At 38.3% G+C, this 21,903-nt stretch overlaps 3 protein-coding genes across 14 annotated transcripts; 1 reads left to right on the forward strand and 2 right to left on the reverse strand.

The window, feature by feature from the left end:
* Window positions 1–62: 62 nt before the first annotated feature.
* Window positions 63–9,502, reverse strand: LOC111253497 (GTP-binding protein 1-like). 8 transcript variants are annotated; one of them, XM_086993882.1, is made up of 14 exons: window positions 9,370–9,502; window positions 6,342–6,611; window positions 6,145–6,240; window positions 5,730–5,897; window positions 4,963–5,018; window positions 4,528–4,642; window positions 4,135–4,272; window positions 3,764–3,859; window positions 3,334–3,426; window positions 2,948–3,112; window positions 2,668–2,789; window positions 2,141–2,291; window positions 1,695–1,868; window positions 63–1,580 (listed from the first exon to the last, which is right to left on the reverse strand). In XM_086993882.1, the coding sequence occupies exons 2-14, from the start codon at window positions 6,447–6,449 to the stop codon at window positions 1,167–1,169; spliced, it is 1,896 nt and encodes a 631-aa protein (XP_086850008.1). In that variant the 5' UTR covers window positions 6,450–6,611; window positions 9,370–9,502; the 3' UTR covers window positions 63–1,166. The 8 variants fall into 8 exon arrangements, with proteins under 8 accessions (XP_086850008.1, XP_086850003.1, XP_022668699.1 ...); XM_086993877.1 differs by lacking the exon at window positions 9,370–9,502 and adding an exon at window positions 8,690–9,010; XM_022812964.2 differs by lacking the exon at window positions 9,370–9,502 and adding an exon at window positions 8,690–8,980 and having other exon boundaries at window positions 5,730–5,864.
* On the forward strand, window positions 8,292–13,918 carry mRpS5 (mitochondrial ribosomal protein S5). 2 transcript variants are annotated; one of them, XM_022812974.2, is made up of 6 exons: window positions 8,292–8,432; window positions 10,991–11,293; window positions 11,514–11,723; window positions 12,107–12,190; window positions 12,494–12,586; window positions 12,985–13,918. In XM_022812974.2, exons 2-6 carry the CDS (start codon window positions 11,015–11,017, stop codon window positions 13,354–13,356), a joined length of 1,038 nt encoding a protein of 345 aa, XP_022668709.1. In that variant the 5' UTR covers window positions 8,292–8,432; window positions 10,991–11,014; the 3' UTR covers window positions 13,357–13,918. The 2 variants fall into 2 exon arrangements, with proteins under 2 accessions (XP_022668709.1, XP_022668708.1); XM_022812973.2 differs by lacking the exon at window positions 8,292–8,432 and adding an exon at window positions 9,579–9,990.
* A 95-nt stretch (window positions 13,919–14,013) lies between these two features.
* LOC111253499 (poly(A) RNA polymerase gld-2 homolog A-like) lies at window positions 14,014–21,779 on the reverse strand. Of its 4 annotated transcripts, none has more exons than XM_022812971.2 (13): window positions 21,592–21,779; window positions 21,167–21,204; window positions 20,485–20,676; window positions 20,073–20,304; window positions 18,778–18,820; window positions 18,535–18,664; window positions 17,365–17,481; window positions 16,967–17,121; window positions 16,468–16,587; window positions 15,973–16,116; window positions 15,152–15,259; window positions 14,754–14,930; window positions 14,014–14,456 (listed from the first exon to the last, which is right to left on the reverse strand). In XM_022812971.2, the coding sequence occupies exons 1-13, from the start codon at window positions 21,650–21,652 to the stop codon at window positions 14,354–14,356; spliced, it is 1,620 nt and encodes a 539-aa protein (XP_022668706.1). In that variant the 5' UTR covers window positions 21,653–21,779; the 3' UTR covers window positions 14,014–14,353. The 4 variants fall into 4 exon arrangements, with proteins under 4 accessions (XP_022668706.1, XP_022668705.1, XP_086850011.1 ...); XM_022812970.2 differs by having other exon boundaries at window positions 19,998–20,304; window positions 21,592–21,778; XM_086993885.1 differs by lacking the exon at window positions 20,485–20,676 and having other exon boundaries at window positions 19,998–20,304.
* Window positions 21,780–21,903: the final 124 nt, after the last annotated feature.

Genomic DNA, 21,903 nt, shown 5'->3' on the forward strand with positions numbered 1-21,903 from the left:
ACTATTTTGCGGACAGTTCATAACTAATTAATCTTAGTTAGTACCAATAATTCAACAAAGCGTTCTTAAAATAAAAATAGAAGTACTGTTTATTCATTATGCGATCACTGCGCTTCTGACACAATTATCGGACTATACGTAACTGAAGAGGAACAAAAGCAGGCAATAAAATTTATGAGAACATTGTAAAAAATTTTTATTATAGCAATGTTTTGATTACGGAGAAGAAATCAGTTAAAGGGAATATAAAGTTAAGAGTGATAATGAAAGTTAACAGCAAATATTTAGGAATCTTTACTTTCTGTATTTTTAAATGTATATATGTATAATCTATATGTTATTGAACTCGTAGTTCCACAAATAACCGGAATACTTTTTACAGTGTAAGCTCTTGTGTGGATATAAGTTTCTTATTAAATGTATTCCTCATTCAACCACTGCATTCATCAGCAGCTTTTTTACCTCTTCTTTTACAGTTCTCCGATGTTTCCTACCTGTACAGTGTATAACTGACTATCTCTTTTTTGACATAAAACTATATAAATATTACAAATGTTTATCGTATCTGTACTCTATTCGTCCTAATCGATTATGAATACAGTATAGTATGTAACAATATGGCTGTTGACAACCATGAAAACTTACTTACATATTTTCATCCGCTGCAGGGGATTGTTACCCTCATCAGGGTGAAGCTCTAAGTACACGTACGTGTGTGTATAATTCTCTCTAACTCTGTAAATATTACCCTTTAGATGTCTATATACGGTCTGTTTTTTGCTGAGATTATATTACGTAACCATATATTAACTACGAGATGCCATCGTGGTTACTGCAACTATTAAACAAAAAGCCGTTCAAGTTGTTCACCGACCGTCAACAACGAAAACTCTTTTTCTTTATATATATGTATATATATGTGTACGAAAAAAGTAGTGTGAACCCTACATTTGACAAGAACATAAAACGTTGCCCGTCGGTGAGCAACTTCAACAACTTTTTGTTTGATAATTGCAATAGGCGCGACAGGCAGTTTATATATATAGTCTTCTTTTCGTTCGGTTCTTCTTTGCCTCTGTCTTTCACACACCTTCATTCTCTGTACGCCCTTGCCTTCTGCTTCCTCCACTGACGCCTCGTCCCTCTTTTGCTTTAGATGGCGGCTCCTAAGAGGTCTCTAGAAGCGTGCCTGTCATCTTTGAATCAGTACTGATGTTGTTAATGCTTTGTGGTTGTTGTTGCTGTTGTTGACGGGTGCTTTGATCTTGCGCCGCCGCTGTGTCGTGGCCGCCTGATCTTGACTGGCCCCGATGATGGCCTCGTTGCGTTTTCGCTGGATGGTGATGAGGCTTCTTGTTGCCAGCGGTGCCTGGACCCCCTGGGCTAATCAACACGCGAAGCACATTACCGACGGCCTTCGTTCGACCCTCGCGAAACACCATTCGCATGCCGGGACGAACGTACTCTGGATTTTTAATAAACCGGAAATGTACAAGCGCTTTGTCTCCTGTTCGTAGGCATTCAGTAGACATTTGGACGATGGTGGCCGTTTGTCGAATGCTTCCACAATGAACCATCGCCTGTAATAGTGACCCCGAATAATATAAAGTGTAGAAAAATCCTACCACGAAATAATTTTTAAAGGGCAGCTCTAAATGTCAATATACTAGTCAATCCGCCCTACACTGAATTACCTGATATCTGGGCGATATCGTTGTGGGATGATGCAGAACAAGAATCTCTCCCTCGAACTCCCAACACGACTGAGGATCAACTATACTCTGGGAGAGTAACACCATTCCCTTTCGGATATCAGAACGGCGAACCTGCTTCTTTAAGGCGAACGACGCTGTTTGGCCAGCGTGAACCTATATCACACGTCACGCATAGAAAAGTGCCACATCAGACGAGGCATTAGGGTAAAGGCATACGTCATGACAATACACCTCGTAAACAAAGGGCATTTGTTACATTGTTTAGAAAATGGTAATACCTATATTTTCAAAATCTCTGCTAGGCTTATGATCAAGCCCAACGGAGTCGTGTTGCGCCCCGAGGAACTGCGCTGCCGAATACAGGGGATAGCTTATTGCAATACAGATGTTATTGCTGCTGTAGGGCTATGCACCAGGCCACTTACCTGTTGCACAGGCATCCGTTTGCGGTGAATCGACTTAATCTGAACTGGGTTAAAGTGACCGAGTAGGTCGGGGCCAAGCAAAAGTGTCTCATTCAATCGCACTACCCCTTTCAGTGTCGTACCGCTAACAACAGTGCCTACCCCCGGAACACTGCCAAGCACACATGAAAATTCGTCAGGATGAATCTATGGATAATACACTCGATATAGACGAATTGAACCAATGCGTTGTATTTTGGGAGCGGACTTCCGCAGTGGCTGGGTCTTCAAATCTTCGTTCAAATCTTTACCACTACATTATCCGTATCTACAATATTACATGATATGAGTAAATGAAGCATTTCGAATGCTTCATTACATCGATAGCAAATAATTGCCTTCCAATTCCGCTTTTAGGTGCCGTTTATCCTCCATTGAATAACTGTTTATTAATAGAAAATTGTAGTTTATTGAAGGGAGCGAACAAGCTCTATGCTTACATTGATTAACAGTGCAACTATTTGTTCTGTGCCCACATAAGCAGTTACCTGTATGTGTCGTCAATCTGAAATTCGCAAGGTTCGTCGTCGAGATGACCAGGCATCCGTGTCGTTAACAGATTCATGAACGTTTTCAGTAGTGGCAGATTTTCACCGGTCACGTTAGATACCTAATAATTTCAACCCACCCAAAACGGATGTTTTGAAATGGCGAGAAAATATAGCTTTTTATTATCAATTTATCAATGGTCACTCGTTAAAAAAATGAGCACAGTTTCTCTATAGTTTTTATCAATTCAAAATGCTTGCTGATTTCTGTATAGAGTACCTTAAAAATGGGGCAAAGACGTTCAGAGACAAAATTTGTTGCACAAACGACGACGTCATCAGGGGAGTGCACAACGACGGGAATCTTACGGCATCCAGGCGACTTGAGAATCTTTACCAGCAGCCGCATTGTATCTTGCAACACGTTTGCAGGACACATGTCAATCTGGAAGCAATGAGGGCTAATTTACGAAATATGAAAAATAAATCTGTGTATAGACAGATCCTAAGAGATCTAAATTAGATCAGTTTTTTATGACCTCTTGAGTCCAGACGATGTATGGTATTTTTGAAACTATTATGAGTTTGGTATATAGTATTTGCATTAAATATCAAGACTAATAATTAGGATGGATCATCATTTGAAAACAAGTATTAGTTACGTACTTTAGTGACTACAACGAAAACAGGAACGTTTAGAGCCAGGGCTAGTCCAAGGTGCTCTTTTGTCATTCCAACGATACCTGCGTTGGCGCCCACCTGAGAAAAGGTTCGTAGGTTCTGATATTGGCGATATAATTTTTGGGAAGCTAATGCAATAATAAGTATTGATTACATTTTAACCATTAATGTAATACGCTCGAATAAAGATCATTTCAGTGGAACTCTCCTCAGTAAGCTACTATGGACCAATGTATGCCATTGACCTTGGCATAGGCAATTTAATTCAAATCACATGTCACATTTCCGAAACATCATTGCCAACAATACATTAAAAACACGGTTTACTAAGCATATTTTTTGCGAAAATCTTACTAATATATAGGCAATGGAAATTATATCGTGAGTTATTTGTGGATGAAAACCGAGTGCCTACCATGAGCATAGTGAAGTCTGGTGCATGGCCAGTCATTCCGAAGATAGTGGTTTTCAGGTACCGCTCGTGCCCCGCAAGATCGATAAATGTGACCACCTGCTCTTGTCGCATGCATAGTGAAACATATAATGAAAAAACATAAGATTTGTAGGGAAGTGGATGTATTCGTGCAGAATTATGTAAGCAATTGTGAATCCGTTTTCTATTTGCCCTATGGTAAGCTACGACAAGATATTGTCATATTGGCTATGACACTACGCACAGATAGGCGCATTGCTATATACGCCGAAAATTGAAACATATATGTTTTGGTTTCTTTAAATTGTAATAAATTTCCGCGAAATTAATATAATAATAATCTCTGTCGAGACCTTTGACGATTCCTCGCAGATTTTCATCCAGTCGAGTTGGCCAGCATGAGCATCGGGTTTATTGACAATATTCCCGAGTGAGTCGAATCCGAGAATATCGTTACCGACCGATGACGTTCGACCAGACTCCATTTCGTGCTAAAACATCAGGACCACGAAAGCATGCAAAACGGCGATTTATTTTATATTCTTAGTGAATATAAAATGATATCGATGACAACTGTTTATGCTATTTTATATTAGTTAAGAATACCCCAACTAACAAAAAGAAAAACAATTACTCGTCGTTAATTAGGTCTTTAATGATTAACGGTTTAAATCAGCTTTATACTATATTCGGATTAGCTCTACAATTTTTCGATATTCAGTCTAACAAATTTGGCAAATACTCGCTTTATGCCGGAACAATTTCTGTCTTGCAAATCCTCGACCGTTGTCAAGTTCGCCGTGCGTAAGTACTCCAAGTAGTGTGCTCTTGCCGGCGTCAACGTTTCCCACGACGGCAACTCTGAAACAGTGAAGAAACTGATGATTGTTTGAACAATTGCTAGGAAAATCTGCCACACATCAACCTGATATACGGAGAGCAAGACTGTTCTCAACAACCTATTTGCAAAAGAAGTCATTTCTGCAAATGTAACGTCTGATAATAAGTATCTAGTTCTAGATCAGCACCAACAAGAAAAATCAGCCTAATATTATTGTCGTTCAATGGAATAAATCTTCACTAATCCACTATAAAGATTCGCCTTCTTAAGTTGTTTGCTGCTCACTGGTATAAAACAAGTTCAAATTTGAAGAATAAACAGGTAATAAGTTTTAACTCACCTGACTTCCTGAAAGTCGTCATTTTGAGGGCGGCGCCGGACTAGGAATTCTGCAACCTATAAATGAAAACTACATTGTATTACAACGGGCAATTAGAACTTTTTTTTTTATAACAAACAATTAAAGTTGCCTGTTTTTTGTATTAAATTAAAACTCTCATCTTGTACACAGAATTACTTGAATATACCCTTAAATTATGCATCGAAAACCCGTTTTACCTTTATATTTTTGTACTTCCAAACATATGGAATCTACAGGACGCAAAGAAATATTTTAGTCTAACTTACTCCAAAAATTATGTGTGTATTAAAATTACTATATTCTAAATTTCTATCCACATACATTTATATATAGATTATGTATCACGGCAAGGAATATATAAGGGTGGTCCGACAAAAATGCATAGGGTAGTATTCGTAAGTAACATACTATATACAATTATCTTCTTGCTCAGTGCAGTGTAACACGCAATTTCTGCGACTCTTGTAATTTAAAATCGGAAAAAAACCCAATTAATTGAACCTAATTTCTAATTTCGCTGACGACGAGTGCCACATATACACACATATTGCTAATCAAAATTACTGTTATAAATTATACATAGTTCTCGTTCTGTCATAAAATTGAAATTAGTAAATTTGAACGTTTTTTTTTTAAGTTTCTCAAGTACAACGTCCCAGTCTTCACTTCAAGCGATCAACTTCTGCAAAGCTCAAGAAGATGATTCAGCAAGCTGTTATCACAACGGATTTATTTTTCATCGTTACCTGTCCAGCGGCTTCTTTTTTGCTTCTAAGCTGAACGCAATCACACTCCTGAGTGTCGGCCATTGAACGAAGAGTCGCTACTGACGCACCCAGTTCCTCGGGTGTAAGTCCACCTTCGGCGGCTCCCTTCCCAACCTGTCGTAAAATGTGGCCAGAAAGAGACAATCGCTTGAACAAAAAGAATTATCGTTCTGACGTAATGCATCCATGCCATAATAAATGCATTTCAAAATGATTCTCCTATGTTATAGATACAATACGCGATGATAGTAAACTAGATCGATAGTAATATATCAAAGCAAGCCGAACGCACGATCATTAATTCTGAGATGAATTTTTCAGCCCCTTTAGAACACGTATAACCTAAACCCTCCACACACTAACATGTTGATTAAAGACGTTTATGTCCACCAACCTCATAAATGGTTTCTCCATGACCTCGCTTGAGCCTTTTCTGTAGGTCCTTGCAAAGCGCATTGTACTGCTTTTCGCTGGGGGCAACAAGAGCAGTCTGCAAAGCATTGTGTACTTAGGTTGACGTAGAAAGTATAATGAGCCGGTTAACATTTAATATCTATAGGTTATTATTCTACGTATTTTAGACTACCTTACCTTATCCAGCAAACCCTCGAGCGGTGGGGGTTCATTTTCAGCCAATAAAGATTGGAAAAAGTCGACAGATGCCGCTGATCCTTTTGTCTCCTCAAGGATCGCAGACATCCTGTTCAGGACCTGTTGTTGGTAATTCGTGCAAAATTTCTGTCGCTAGCCTTTCGACAAACACCTGGCAATAAGTTGATGTTCCGGTCTTCTGACTTCGCTTAAATGTACGCCAACAGTTCGGTTTCTTTCACGTAATCGCAAGAATCATTTAGACGGGTACTGTAAAGGTGGAACAATAACGATCAGTCAGAGATGTTTCGAAATTTGGAAACGACGAAAATAACTATTCATTTCATTCATTCATTAGCATGCGAAGGAGTCATACAAGTATGTTTGGGCGTTTCGATATTTGGACGCTGCGATACCGGATGGGGTAGTCCAGATTCGAAATTCGGCACAGACAGACTTTGTGCTGGAAACAGCTGGTCGTTTAAGGCGGTGCTTAGCTCAAGTACTACCACCACGTCACCACGGAAAAGCGTATTTATGCTATAGTGCACAGTGAATATACGGCTGATACAGGGAAAGGGCCTCTATTGATTATTCTTTGTATAAATGTACGAAAAACTCGAAGAATAGTGACTAGCTAATACGTTACATTCTCTCGAAAAATTTATGTTCTTTTACATAATTTGAAACCCACAAAAAGCATAAAGGTCATTAATACGAGTCTTTGCCGCAGGCCAGTAGATTCGTTTCAAGCAAATTGTAACTATTTTCGCTATTAGCCAAGTATAATATAAAGCAAGCCGTTAATTTTGAAAAATGAGCATTAATAGGCAACAATTTATTATTTGCAATATGATTCCGCTTTTGACAAATGCTTATTAACTAAACGTTATAGCTTATAACTTAAATAGTACGCAGAATACTTTTTCAAGTTCCATAAAATTATATGAGTAACAGCCACTAAAATTACGATGTTGAAATTGAATGTACTGAACAGCCAACCATATGCACGCACGTATTCCATAGCTACACACCAAAAAAAAAAAAAAAAAAACTCTTTTTCTCTTGCCTAGGTGTTCCCAATACATGGTTTTGGCATAAGCAATACGATATATTGCTACCGGTCTATATCGAGCACTTGTTATACTGGCGGTATAACTATTGAAATTAATTCTCGTGGTCAGTTGCCGAAGCTAGCGCAAATCATCCTCAATAATACATAAGCCATTGGATGTAGTATATTCGTTCTATCAATTGTCATACAGCTAACAAACTGATGCTAGATTCTGTACACGAGTACAATATGTCCACCAGTCAGACTCAGCATAATAGCTTGAAGAAATGCACCTGGGGGCACACTATCTGCCAAGCAACTGTGGCATTGACTAGGAACAACAACTTGTCTAGGTAGCATTTTCACTTCCTAACAATCATGATACAAATACGAAAAATACGAAAATTGCATTAACCACATAATTGACCACAAGAATCATTTTCTAAAGAGGTCCTCTGCACAACATGGAACAGCTGGCAGCGTCAGGCCCAGATGGCATCCGCTGTAACCGGAGGGGCGCCACAGTGTAACGTATACTGGACGACTTATTTAGCCAATGATTCTGTCTGCAATTTGACGATTCGTTGGACAGTTATCAGCGAGATGTTATACAGCTAAACTGATCTGAGCCCACTGAGTATACAGTTCCAACTAACGTCAAAGCAAAAACAGAGTTTTACATCAGCTGGATGCAAACGACAGTGGAAGACAAGATGGAGTAGTTGTAATTCATTAAAGTGTGTCCATCACTATATATTTATTCGATTTAAGATACGAACCAACCAGTCTTTGTATTGACGGTAAGGATGATAACATTTAGCCGTGTCACACGATCTAGTTCCTGTCGATCAGCTGTACGCTGTTGGTTCTTAGCCGTATACACGGTAACGTCTACGGCATTATATAATAATGCTCGAATGCCTATTGCACACTGAGCGTATTTGATGACGCAACAATGGGACAGAATTACAAACGACGGCGCGTCTCTTGTGCCGTAGGACGGAGCCAAACTTTAGGATCAACAATTCACTTTGTCGGTAAGTACAACTTTCGATTCCGCCGTTCTCATTAGCAAAAAAAAAACTGGCTTCGCACGTCAAGTACTATGATTTAACGTTGCCTAGAGGTGGCTAGCGGTTATTTGTTTGTGGACATCCAATACAAGGTGTGCATTTCCCAGTGTACAAAATGGGTATTAGACAAACTGGTGTGGGCTAAAACTTTCGTAGTCAAGTGTCACTTCTCGATGCAAGAATAGAAGTGAATGTTTTCCGGTAATCGTTAACACACTTACGATAGGGAGATATGCTGTCCAACACTCCAATAATGAGGACAATAGCAAAGCAGACCATGACATAGGCTTCCGCCAAGTTGGCCAAAGCAATGTTTATTTCATCTCTCCTTTTCTCCCTTCTTCCACGACTCTTAATGGCTGGTCTGTTAGTCAACGGCGTCGCGGGATTATTCCGAACAGCCACCTTAAGCAGATTGCGGCGGGCGTTCCAAAAACAATTCGCTAAGGTGGTGCTTGAAACAATGGGGCCAGTGAAGATGAACACACGGAAATTAGCAACTGCTCGCTCAGTATATATGTTATGTATTGGAAAAAATACGTAGCGAGCGTAATATTCTATTGTAACTCACAAGTCATTAATGTGCAAGAAAATGTGTTTAGTTAAAAAGATTTCTTAAGAAAATCCACAACTATTTTTTATCCCTATAACGAAGGTAAAGCAAACAATGGCCATTTTCATACGCGGATAGAAGATTAACACAATATAACTTGCATTTATTTGCTTCGACCTAAGTAACCGTTATCGATATTAGGAAACAATTTAGTAATTGCCGATGCTACGATATGCGGTAAGACTTTCGACTTAGTTGTTTTTTCTGATCTGAACAGCAAAAGACGTTGACTCCCAACTGCAAGGATTTCGACAGCTAACTGTTGCCATACAAAAGCAGTTACGTTACCTAATCGTAGCTCAATTTGAAAAAACATCTATTGCACAAAAGAGGCGCTACTGTTAATACAATAGCAGACAGGAAAAAGTCTCAATTTTCTATTAGAAGTTTCAGCTGAGCGAAAAGCGACAGCTTAGCAGTAACGCCTAATCGCTGTTCGAACTACTGCAACGTTTTGTTATGATGAGGGATACACTGACAATTTATTCGTTGTGTAGGGAGCGATTTTTTTAGTGAGGAACAGACACCAAACAAACATGGTACTGATTGCACAAGTGTACAGAAACGCTCAACAAGGGTGATTGCTTCCGCGCGGTTTAGGACGCCTTCGTATCTAAGGACAAAGGAGTGTGTGGAGCACTCACGAGAGGCGTCGTACGACAGGTCGTAATGCTAACGATAGGTTCAATTCTAGGCCGTGTGGCCAAACTATCAATCGGCTCAGTATCGAGCACCGCAGTTCCGGCGACCAGTGCGCAGATTCAGACTATCCGCCCAGCAACTTTCTTGGTCCGACTTGGTGCCGAAGATCTTTGGAAATCAGTCACTTCTGTCAGTAATGCCGGTCGCAAGCGCGGCCGCGCATCCGGACATAGTAAAAAGGCGTCAAAAGATCTAAATCGAGGACAGGTACAAAAGTTAACATAATTTAACAACAACTATTGTTAGCGCATTTTTGTATTCTTTTCGGTACCCCAAGTAAGATCTCAACGAGTACTATTCGTTCCATAAGAGATTTTTTTTTGATTCTGCATGCTGTTCAAAGGAGGCCCGAATCAACCGGCTTTTAATTCGACAAATGATACTATCAATATGTTGGTGTTGTAGGGAAGTTAGCTGATAACAAATTAAGGACCGAATTATTTACGAGTTCAGATCACAAAAAAGGTCTTTTATCTTGTCGTAACGTAGAAGATGTATTACATTTACAATTTATGGCCAACAGTAAATCAGGCGGAAGGATTACCTATTCTTTCATATTTCCAAGGCAATCCCGAATACGCCGGTGACTTTTCAATAATCAGCCTGTTATTAAAAAAAAAATACTTGATGTATATTACATCGATTTAATTTAACAACACTTACTAGAATTATTACATTACATTACAGTACATAAATCTAAGGTCTATTCACCAATTATTGCGGTTTATAGTTGGCAATTCTAACCGCTTAGTGTTATATAAAGCGGGCAAGTTGTTTTTTTTCGCTTTCCAAGTTTGTCATCGGTTTGTACCCACATTGAATACCCTATTGAGCACGGGTTTTGAAGTGTACGCACTGTTTTTCAAAATGCGACAGTTTTTTCGATATTTCATAAAATATAAACCGCATTAAAAAGCATAAAAGTCACGAGATTACATGACCGTAAACATAAACTCATCATTAAAAAAACACATTGGGAAGCGGCTAAATTTACTCTGAAAAACAAAAAATATTAACGATAAACAAAAGGAAAACGAATGTGGTCTGAAACTAGTATTTTTTCTTTGGTGGACAATATTTTAATATTTATTGGTTTGCTAAAATGTAATCTTTTTTCAAGGATATTTTTGTTCTTCCAACAATTGATCCGAGGTTCTAATTTAGCCTAGGTCAAATAATTTATTTAAACTCATTTTATTTTCTGTAGAAAATTGGCAGCGGTCGCATTAATATGCTGTGGCCAGGTTTGAACGCACCGATTTTTCGAGGAAGAGAAGTAGTTGAACGACAACAATTGCCCCCTGACCCAGAGCGAGAAAAACGGTTAATTGAGTTGCGAGATAAGCAGCAGATCAATTTTCGACGTATAAGGCTGACCCCTTTGGAGAGAGGCTGGTCGGGAACACGGGCGCCAGGCCGTTCTTTGGGACCACCTGATACCCCTGAGGACATCGATATTAAAGATTTTGACAGTGTAGTCTTAGATCTTAGGTTGGTCTCGAATATGACGGTAAGTATCACTAAATTGCCTGCGTGGCCTCTGATGTATTATAATCATTCGATCGTCCTAAACAGAATTCCAGGATAATCCCATCGACAGGTAGAAAACCACAACTAACTAATATCGTGAATAGCAGATATCCAGATGTATATATCACCAGCCGCTATATATATATATATACACATGTGATTAGACAAGTGTACGAAATATTGTATTTTATCCATTTTAGAGCCATTTGGGCCGTGTGCGACGACACAAAGCTGTAGTGGCTGTAGGAAACGGGAAGGGCCTTCTCGGCTTCGCTACTGGTAGAGGGCCTGATGGCAAGACTGCCTTACGTAAGGCAAAAAATAGGGCTTTACTTCGATTGTGTCACTATCCCATGTTTGAGGAGCATACGGTTCTGCATGACTTTTTCAGCGAGTATGGCTGCACAAGGGTAAGCTACATGCGTCGCCCATAATGTATTAATTGTAATAAAATTTTAAGAAGGGTACCTTTACTAAGCAAGAGTTTGTAGGCATTTGATTTGCTCAATTCTTATACGAAAGTTTGTAACCTTTTCAGGCACATCTTTAGCCACTGCTGATTTGACTTTGCATCTGACCAAGTACAATACATAAGGCTGTGGCTAGACTTATCGATGGTAGAATAAGCTCAGATACATTCAGGTGATAGAAAAAGTTGATCATCAATAAAACATGTGCTTTGCCAGTCTCAGAACACTCAACCAGGATAGCCAATAACAGCTTTATTTCACAAATTATATTTGCCGGTTTCACACCGACTAACGATTAGTACGCCATTATTTTTAAATTACAGATTGTAGTCAAGCAGAAGGAACGGGGCTATGGACTCAAATGTCATCGGGCTATCATGTCGCTTTGCAAGTTAATAGGCATCAAGGTATTCAACCACGTCCTTTTTGTAGCATACAGTAATATCTACATAAACGCGATTGAAAAGTAAGATAACCGGACACAGTTCTGTAAAAAGTAGTGATCTTCTTTTACAAGATATATACTTGTCGACTTATTGATTTACTCTGTTCTGTTCTGAAAGAGAGTGAATTAAGAATTCACGAGATCATTCATTGTACTGCGCGTCACTTGGCAGCGCAGTCTCATTCTGCCGGAATGTTAAGGGACCATCCTTAACAGGATGATCAATAACCTCTGCAATGGCAATCGCTGATGTTCTACCTTTCAGAATCTGTATGCAAAAGTTGACACACGAAATACGAACCTTCTGTCCCTCACTCGTGCCTTTCTTATTGGTTTGCAAAAACAAAAAACTCATCAGGCAAGTACAAGAACAAATCAGATAAACGACTATAAATTCACTTTTTTGGCAATAGGTATATAGTTTATATATAGCAGTAGGTGCAGATGTCACCTATTGCTCTATATAGACCACCAGGCACCAGGGCACCTGCACCTATTGCTGACCACATTCAATGCCGAGATTCTGTCGAAGTACGAAGCACTAATGTATGTGTATAATACGTTCAATAAACGTCATAAATATGCTTGTTTTATCCATATAATCAACGCAAATCAGTATAGTCGCTCGAAATTCGTAAAAAAACATTTTCTATGTTTTCATAGAACGCTTACAGTAGTAAATTATTCTAAACTATATATATGTTGTTTATATATGTATATTAGTTGATAAATTAGTGTTCGATGTTCGTTCTGCAGGATTTCGCCGATGAAAAGAGATTGCACGTTGTCGAGTTTCGCCCAGAGCAGCTCTACTTTCCACGAATTGTTGCGAGTCCAAAAACTGGTCCCGTGAGGAAGGAAGACGAAATTGATCCTTACGAAGAATTGGACATCAATATGATTGTTAGCGAGGGCAGAATGATCTATGCAAGAAAAAAAGCAGAGCCTTTCTATACGCGGCTTCCCGGCTGGGAGGTCCATTTGAAGAAGACGGACAACCTTAAGAATCAACGACAGGTCCGATTGCGACTTATGAAGAAATACGGCGCACTAAAAAGCTTTTTGAATATTCGCGATGAAAAGAAGCTTCCTCTCAATCAGATAGGACCCAACGGACAGATGATATAAATATTTGTCGTGGTACTTGTACCACTCTCTCGCTTCCCGTTCGCGTGACTCGGTAACCCTCAAAATGGGGTCGAATGATATGTCGATTTTTATGTCGCTTTTTAAAAACTAAAAGTGTTCTCACATTAGAATTTTTGAATATATAAATTGCACACCCATTGTTTACCTTACTATGTGTGATCTATTTGTGGAGTTAACCGCGCTGAAAATACACGTTCTTGTTATTAGAGTGGTACAACTACATAAAAAGCCTACTGTTAAACGAGACCAGAGGTTACTGCCTGAAGTCCCGCCAACGATACGTGCTACACAATTTCTATACAAAAGGAAATTAGAGCTACATAAATAGTAAACTAATGACATCGAGGCTTATCACAACATTATTCTCTAAACTAAATTATTGGAAAAGGCTCAAGGCATAACCTAAAACGATATTACATCGTGATATTACGACGTGACATACAGCAGACAGTAGTAATCATCATGTAATCATAATGTGTAATCATTAAATTATTTTTGGTACCAATAAAACGACCTAGGCTTTTTTTATTATTCCTAAAAATCTAGCAGCATTTTTCTGTGGATTCACAACTGATAAATTTTCTTATATAGTTCGTTCTACTCCCTATTTCACTATTAAGTAACAAGGGTACCAGATATGATATCAAGTACTTTTTATATACATGTAACCTATATACATTTGGAAAAAAAGTCAAATTAATGAATGATACATCTGGCACTGTGACGCAACCCAGGCGTATACTGTTCCGGCTCCCTGTTTGCCAATAGGAGCAAGGGTCACATTACGACAACTAGGGGCACGGCTGCCTATAAACTTAAAATTACTTAGAGGTTACAACCCGTAATAGCCCAAATTGAATTTTCAAGTTCATTTAGCCCAAACAACGTGGGCGCCGCAACGTGTCTGTGATACTTTGTACTGATCTAGATTACCCTTTAATCTTGAACATAATGTCGGACAGACGTGATGCGTTTTCTAGAAAAGGAGGACTTTTGGTCCACCAGGCCGATCGATAACTTGAAGGCTTCGTTGAAAAACACTCTTAATTTCTTGAAATTTACGCTTTTCATATACCGACCTGTGAAAAGATACGAAAACACGCATACAGTAAGAGCAAGAAGAACGATTCCTATAACTGACTGACTAGTTTTATGTATGTGTTGATTTTATCCAGAGCTACCCTTGAGTTCTATTAAGAAGGAGCCGGAGAACACTACAACTAAAAAAGTATTTACAGATATAACCTTAACAACAACAAGAAAGGAATGCTTATGCTTTGATAAAAACGATTCTCATAAGTGGCCAAAGTAAATTACTTATACTCAACTTAGGATTTTAAGATGTAAAAACTAAATACAGGACAAGTCTTACTAACCTTGCCGTGTTCGTGAAATTAAAAGGTTCCTGCACTAAGATAAACTTCCACCAATCACGTGACGAGGTTGTGGTGTTTCTGCTCCGGCTTGTTTGTATGATGTCGGGATCTTTTTCAATAGCATCGTCCTTTGAAATGACTGCCCCATTACGAACTGACACGCAAGAATTTTCAAAACTAAATCATAAGAAACACAGCGACAATTTTTTTATTTGAAAGAAATTGTCGCATATGCCTCTAGACCTCTCAAGCAGGCTTATTCGATCAATGCGAGAGAACTATGAAGTTGCATTAAGGTGAAAAAATAAGCCCGTATGAATATACACTTATATTTACAGATATATACATATAACCATGAACACGCCAATGTAATGTATATATACTGCACACCCACTTACTCAAAATCTGAGTAGAATTCGAGCATCTGCTTAAACAGCTCGCCTAACGTGAGTTCATTTTTACTTTCCCACACTGGTAGAAGTAACGCCGCGTTGTTAGCAAAGCCTCTGAAAAAACCGAATATGAACGATATACAGCTTTAGCCATTCTTACGTGGTTGACCCTAACCTTCCGTCATATTTATTTTTTAAACGAGACCTATTTCATTGCGAAGATTAGTAGTACTAACCTGCTTAGATATGGACCATCGGTTTTTGCCAAAAAAAGTCCAGCCCGTTTGAACAAAAAAAAAAAAGGAAATTTCTAAATCAGCAAAAACGCAGCTTTTATCTTCACAGCAAAACTGATATCAGCTTTCATAAAAAATGAACAATTATCTATACGATTGTATAAGTCCCAAACAAACAGAATACAGTCATGTCGTTCGCTAATAATAACTGCTATATGGTTGTAGCCCTTCGCACAATGCAACATAAACTGGTATGTATATCACGATATGTGTGACTAAATAAAAGTAACATATATTACGAGCAAGGTAAGGACTTAGGACAATTGTTAGAATAGCAATAACGACTCAACTTATATAGAGTGTAGTCCAGAGTATAGTGCGGATTTGGGACACAATATATCTGTGCGTAAAAAACTGCATGTTCATACCGAACTGATTCAACAAATGAAGAATGCATGTATTTCTAACATACTACGGCAGCGAGCTTATTGACGGGCACTAACATTATATCGAAACATGAATAAAGCAAAAAAAAAGGCTATTCTCAGCCTTATATTGGATGATGTCAAGTAATCAATACGTCGGTAATACCTTCCCTCGAAGAACTCGGGTACCTCGTTGTGTAGAACAGGAACTATGCCCTGCATTTGAAGAAAATACAGCATGAGAAGGGTCAACGAGTAGCTACTTAGGGTTCCGAACTGGGCGCTTTTTATCTGCATGTTTGATGCCCATCTGAAAACGGTTAATATAAGTTAAATAGCCTTGTATTACGTTTCGCTGCACGGTAGTCTAAAAGGTTAAAACTTTCTGGTTCTTCAAATATTTTCATCTATTCGATTAGTAAAAACCTTAGTGATCTCGGACTTCTTGTGTCGAAAGTGAACAAAAATAAGGGTGAATATAATAATATTTTTGCTCGAAAAGAGTGATAGGTCACTCCAAAATAAAAGATTTAAAATAGAAATGCGATCTCATTATTCGAGTTGCACCATATGACTATTATACGATTTATTATGATTTTTATACAATTAGGTACGTATTGCTGGAGCTTACACAATCTCGTAGAATATCCTGGTTCAATACCTTTTGACGCTGAGGATGAATGGAGCAACTCGACAATCCATTCTGGAGTACGAGTACAAGAGCTGTGTGTTTATTATGCCAACTGTGTTTTCCATATTCAATTCCACACGCATCTTTGGACTAGATTGATCAAAGAGAATATATATATATATATGAGTAATTACAGTGATCTTATCCGAGATGTAGTTAAATATGCGTAAAGTCTGATCCAAATTAAATCTGCTAACGTTTTAGCTCATTAAATTATTCTGATTCAGACTGTTCTTCCAAAGCTGTGTGGACGATGTGATAATTTGTGAGCGCGGTTTCAATGACAAAACGGTGTCGCTAGTAACCTAAACCTATCCAGCCTGCATGATAATCTTAGTGGTGAAAAGGGTTCACACAATGCGCTAGGTTAAATTTTAGAAATTTAATTAATTAACATCTTTATTTGCGGGACTATTTGTATAGTTTCTGCAGAAACATGTAGAGGAATTTCGAGAAGAGATCTTAATACCGGCTTTTATCGCACTGGTACTGAAACTGCAAAATCGGTACAATCGCTGGAATCATCGAGACCTTCTTCACTCCAGGTTCGCCATCCAGCCTCTGTTTGAGCACACGAAGCACTTTCACTCTGTTGTAGTCAATGGGAAGAAAATTATTCTTGAACTGTAAATTGAAAGAAAAATGATAAACTCTATAGATTCCCATTGAAAATGGCTACTTCTACATAAATAGGTGCACGGCCATAAATAAAATAAAAGCCACCTAGAGTATGTCCTTATATACTAAGAGTAATGTGAAGTAGTCGTAACAACGGTACTATAATAAGCAGGTTTATATTATGAACTTAACGCCTATGCCAAAAATTATAGGTAATTTGGTATTCGATAAGTGTAAGTCTGTACTAGCCTGTAAGCATATATCTATGTCCGAATCCTCGAAACCGTAGCCACTGGCGGAAGAGCCTATAATTGTTAAATTGTATTCCTCAAACACGTAAAGCGCTAACTGATCTCGTAGGGCAACCTGTGAACGAAAGGAAGTATATTTAGAGGAATGTTCTACTTCTATAATAGATAAGATATTTATTTATAATCTTGTTTCTACTCAGAACTCTTCAGCAGCGTATGAGGGGTTGCGTCTAGTCAACTGTACAATATCAAAGTAGAAAAATTATATTCGATATAAATTAATGCAACGAGTATGTTAAAAAAAAAATGCGTATGGTGACTACAGTGAATAAACCACTGAGTATCAAGTAACATTTCATTCCATAACATTAAATTTTATTTGTTTCGAAAATCAGTTGAATTATACACACTGATACCAGATTAGGCAATTTGCTTCGAACTTAATAGTCACTAACTGATAGACCACTTGCAAATTAATAGATGAAAAAGTGCTCTCGCATATATACAGACGTAATAGAATATCTAAATGGATAAAATGGAATTGTCAATTTAGCTTCTCCAGCGCATTCGGCTTAACTTCGAGGGCAGTCCTCGAAGTTACAAGTCACACCGAGGTACAGCATATTCGTTGATTAGAATTAACGGCTACCGACTGTGCTTTTGCGCGGCGTAGACAGTGCGTCGATAAAAGCAACTATTTTCCAGGGGTAAAGCTGAGCTTCGCTACATGGCTGTGCTAAAGGGTATGTCGATGATTTACTTTATTATCAAATGAGTAAGATAAAATGACAAAAAAATGGAAAGCACTCCGTCGTGCGGAGTAATGTACGTGGTAATGTGGGTGCTTGCAAGTCTAGCGGACCGGGTTCTATGTTTCACATTGCCAAAAACGACAAACATTTTTGCGGCCGGGCTGCTGATTCTCAGCAAAAAAAAAATTATTTCCATCGAACAGCTAAATGCTTTGCCCATTTATGTAGCTAAAATTATGTTATTTAAGGACTACTAGAATTTCAGGAAAGTCTGTTGTAACCTATATACTTTTCGCTAATATTGGCTGTTCAGTTGATTTGAAAGTTGCATATTTTATCTAAACATTATATACACATTCAAACTCATATGTTTGTAGTCATAATAGATATGAAGGTCAATTTACTCTGTTAATTACCTTATGATCATAACGTAGCTTTGATTGGCGCTTTTTATCCCAAATCCAACACATCATTTCCGAGATAGGGTCTGAACCACGATACTTAGGATGCAACCGTAATGTCATCTCAGGCGCCCACGGTACATGTCTGTAATTTTACCGCATGTTGTTAACAAAGCATATGTTACCCGCAAGCACATGTTGTCACTCAAACATCATCAGTTACGAGCCTGAGCTAGTGAGTCTACTCAGAATACGTACTTTCGCGGAGTTGAAGCTGCTGTGCCATTCGGCGATACTTTACCTAAAACCGATATAATAAAAGGCCAAAAAACAACAAAAAAAGTTGATCAGATAAAAGTCGATAGATTTCCGCTGGAGTTCTCGGGCGTCTGCAAGCTATATCACGAACTCCTGCCTCTGAGGTTCGCAAGTACTAACAGTCAAGTCCATATAAGCGTATGCATTTTGTATTTGATCAAATCAAATGACCAAGTCACCTAGTTGTGCTGATTAAAATGCAACCAATACGTTCGCTGTCTGTAATATATTTTCAAGGATCTCTGGACCATGGGCAGGGCCTTCAAAATTCAATGAAAAGGCATTTTGCTCCCAGCATTTTGTTCCAGTTCAGGTATAAACCAAGAATAATTATTTGAACAAGGTGCAAGCGGCTTGGTTACGCAGCCTCATCGCTATCAAACTCATTTACGTGAAAGCTAATCATATAATTAGCAATGCCAAGGTCACAAAGCGCATGAAATGTCTAATGTACATCGGCGATTCGCAAAGATTTTGCAAGAGAGGACATCAAATATCTTTAAAACACAAAAAAACTGCTTTAAGTGCTTTAATGTCTTTAGCCTAAAAAGGACACCAAAGAGAACCACAGCATACATTTGTTTAGAATAATCAAACCTAAGTAAAGTCTTTTACCTATAAGGCATCTAAAAATTGCACTATAACTTTGTTTGCTAGTACGATAATACCGGATATGTGTGTCTGTTGAAACTGAAGTTTCGAAATATAATCACACAAGGGTCAGTGCGTAGATGCTAACCAGCTACGAAGCTACCCATGCATCTGTATTTCTTGCGACATTGAGCTTTATTTATACATTGTACTTGAAAATGAGCATGTTTATGCTGCTTACACAATCATTTTTCTTAAATTTACTATATAGAGAAAATTTAAATGACTAAGGCCATTAGAATGTAATTTTTATGAATTGTGAACTGGAAGAACGTAGGCTCTGTCTGTAATATATAATATCTTGAGAAAGATCAAGGGTTTTTTCAGTGGTATATAATTATACAACAAGTGATGCAATTATAAACATTTTTAAAAATACCTTTGATTCCGTGATAAACGACTTCCAAACAGATCTTATAATTATGCTTAATAGTCTCAGCTAATCTTAATATCTTCACATGACGTCCATTATATAATCCTCCATGTGCTACCCATACGGTGATACTAACCTAATGCCTTACTGGTAACATATCCTCTTCGTAGATGACTACCTACAAACGGTAAAAATGAAGTCCAGCTCTCACGTCTTGTAAGCAGACCGCTGAATAAATTATGACGCCTCAAGGATACCTGAGGTCTTGAGAAGTTACCAACTGATTCGGGAAAAGGTTCTTGTAATACGCGCATCGAACTTCCTTGGACTGAACCAGAGAATAGCGCCAGATTAGAGATGTTCACGCCAGCCTGCCACGAAACTAGACTCTCAAGACCATCAGAAATTCTAGTCTGTGATGTGTTAAAAACTTTCCTGATCAACTGAAAGCAGCGAAGAACAGTTTATGGAAATATTTGTTCATAAAAGGTAATGATTCTTTTCACTAGGATACCAATTATTGGCGGACAAGTTTTGCTTACAACGAATTAATTTAACAGTAAGTATCGCAGTTGAATTTGTTTTGCAAATGACTACTGCGTTGAAATTGCGTCGAAAAGTACCGGCTCATTGTCAGCGCTGATCCTGAGATGAGTCTGTTTCTCATAGCGACGATCTTTTTGCTTATGTGGGAGATTATTGAACTTATTCTTTTGCAGTTGTTGCGACGATTGCGTTAACTCACTACTCGATGGATAGTAACATCGAACGCCTTGTACAAAATCCACTGTATTTCGCCACTGCGAGGTAGCTATCTGTGAAGATCAGCGTGACACCATTAGTTGATAATATGAAGATATTTGATACCCATACGGATCTACTGATTAAAGTTTAGAAACTGAAATGGATCGAAATGATACTTCACAAGCATTCAACTTATGATTCACTATTCTTAAAAAAAATGTAAACGTAAGCTGTGTTACATAAAAACTTTGTTTCACTAAGCTACCCATTGGCAAGTGTGAGCCCTTGTAAACTTCCAAATTACAATTTATCTCAAGCAATGAACGACGAAAACCGTTAACGTTCAATTACCTTTTTGTATATATTAAAAAATAGTTATTTAAGTTTCTGTTAACCAAGTAATGATGTTTCTTATCATCTCGGATTAGTTCACAAAAAATTTAAAATATATGTTTAAGAACGACAAATACAATATAATCACACATTGTAATTGTAATTCTCATAGAACGTGTTTTTGTTTTCGGAAGTTAAGCTTCGTGTTAACTAACAGCGATTACTTACTCGAAATTTAAAGGTTGTCATTGGGTTCACGGGAGCCGCTACAAATGAACGATGTCTTACTTGAATAATGATCTTGATTAACTATATTGGGCGAACCATCCGCGCATAAACAAAATGTGAGGCGCTGTGATTATCGTACGACTTGCGCAATCTTCTATGTGTATTTATACACAAATAAACCTTTATCATATTACTGAGCCGTACGTACTGAAAATATAAGGCGCGCAGTGGCTGTTTCAACAGTGCTCATTAATTTTAAACTAAAAGAAAATTCTATTTCTAAACTCGCATATCAAACACTTCTGAAGTTGCAACATGCTATTGCGCGGACGCTTTTCTAACCACAACAGTAACAACTGATCACCCTCCGCCGATACACAGCGCTACGAATATACGAAGTTAGACAATCACGACTGTTAGCTTACAAAATGTTCTCGTTAACAGTGTTAGCACCATTGCGTCAGAGCAGAATTGACTGAGTGACATCGACAAATCACTGACGGTTTCTGTTTAACCATGCTGTTCCATTTTAATCTGTAACATTGGCCATTATGGGTAAGCTCCTTCTGTTGTTTCGGGTCCTATGTACTGGTATTATAGGATCTTTTGAATTTTCCCGCCGAATGCACACGGGCAACGCGTCGGCACACGACATAATGATGGATTGATCTTGCAGACGCTCGCAGGCCCTTGTTTATAAGCGCACAACAAACGAGCAGTTTCCTCGTTGAAAATCG

This window comes from Varroa destructor, unplaced genomic scaffold (assembly GCF_002443255.2).
Source record: "Varroa destructor unplaced genomic scaffold, Vdes_3.0 BEIS01000006.1, whole genome shotgun sequence".
In the NCBI taxonomy this organism is placed as follows: Eukaryota; Metazoa; Arthropoda; class Arachnida; order Mesostigmata; family Varroidae; genus Varroa; species Varroa destructor.

Coding starts and splice junctions, on each gene's coding strand:
- mRpS5 (XM_022812973.2), top strand. CDS start 9,751: ATGCTAACGATAGGTTCAATTCTAGGCCGTGTGGCCAAACTATCAATC. Junction 9,991..10,990: donor AAGATCTAAATCGAGGACAG/GTACAAAAGTTA, acceptor TATTTTCTGTAG/AAAATTGGCAGCGGTCGCAT. Junction 11,294..11,513: donor GGTTGGTCTCGAATATGACG/GTAAGTATCACT, acceptor TATCCATTTTAG/AGCCATTTGGGCCGTGTGCG.
- LOC111253499 (XM_022812970.2), bottom strand. CDS start 21,652: ATGTCACTCAGTCAATTCTGCTCTGACGCAATGGTGCTAACACTGTTA. Junction 18,665..18,777: donor GCAGCTTCAACTCCGCGAAA/GTACGTATTCTG, acceptor GTAAAATTACAG/ACATGTACCGTGGGCGCCTG. Junction 14,457..14,753: donor AATTTCACGAACACGGCAAG/GTTAGTAAGACT, acceptor ATCTTTTCACAG/GTCGGTATATGAAAAGCGTA.
- LOC111253497 (XM_086993882.1), bottom strand. CDS start 6,449: ATGTCTGCGATCCTTGAGGAGACAAAAGGATCAGCGGCATCTGTCGAC. Junction 4,273..4,527: donor AGAAATTGTTCCGGCATAAA/GCGAGTATTTGC, acceptor CTGATGTTTTAG/CACGAAATGGAGTCTGGTCG. Junction 3,427..3,763: donor CAGACTTCACTATGCTCATG/GTAGGCACTCGG, acceptor ACCTTTTCTCAG/GTGGGCGCCAACGCAGGTAT.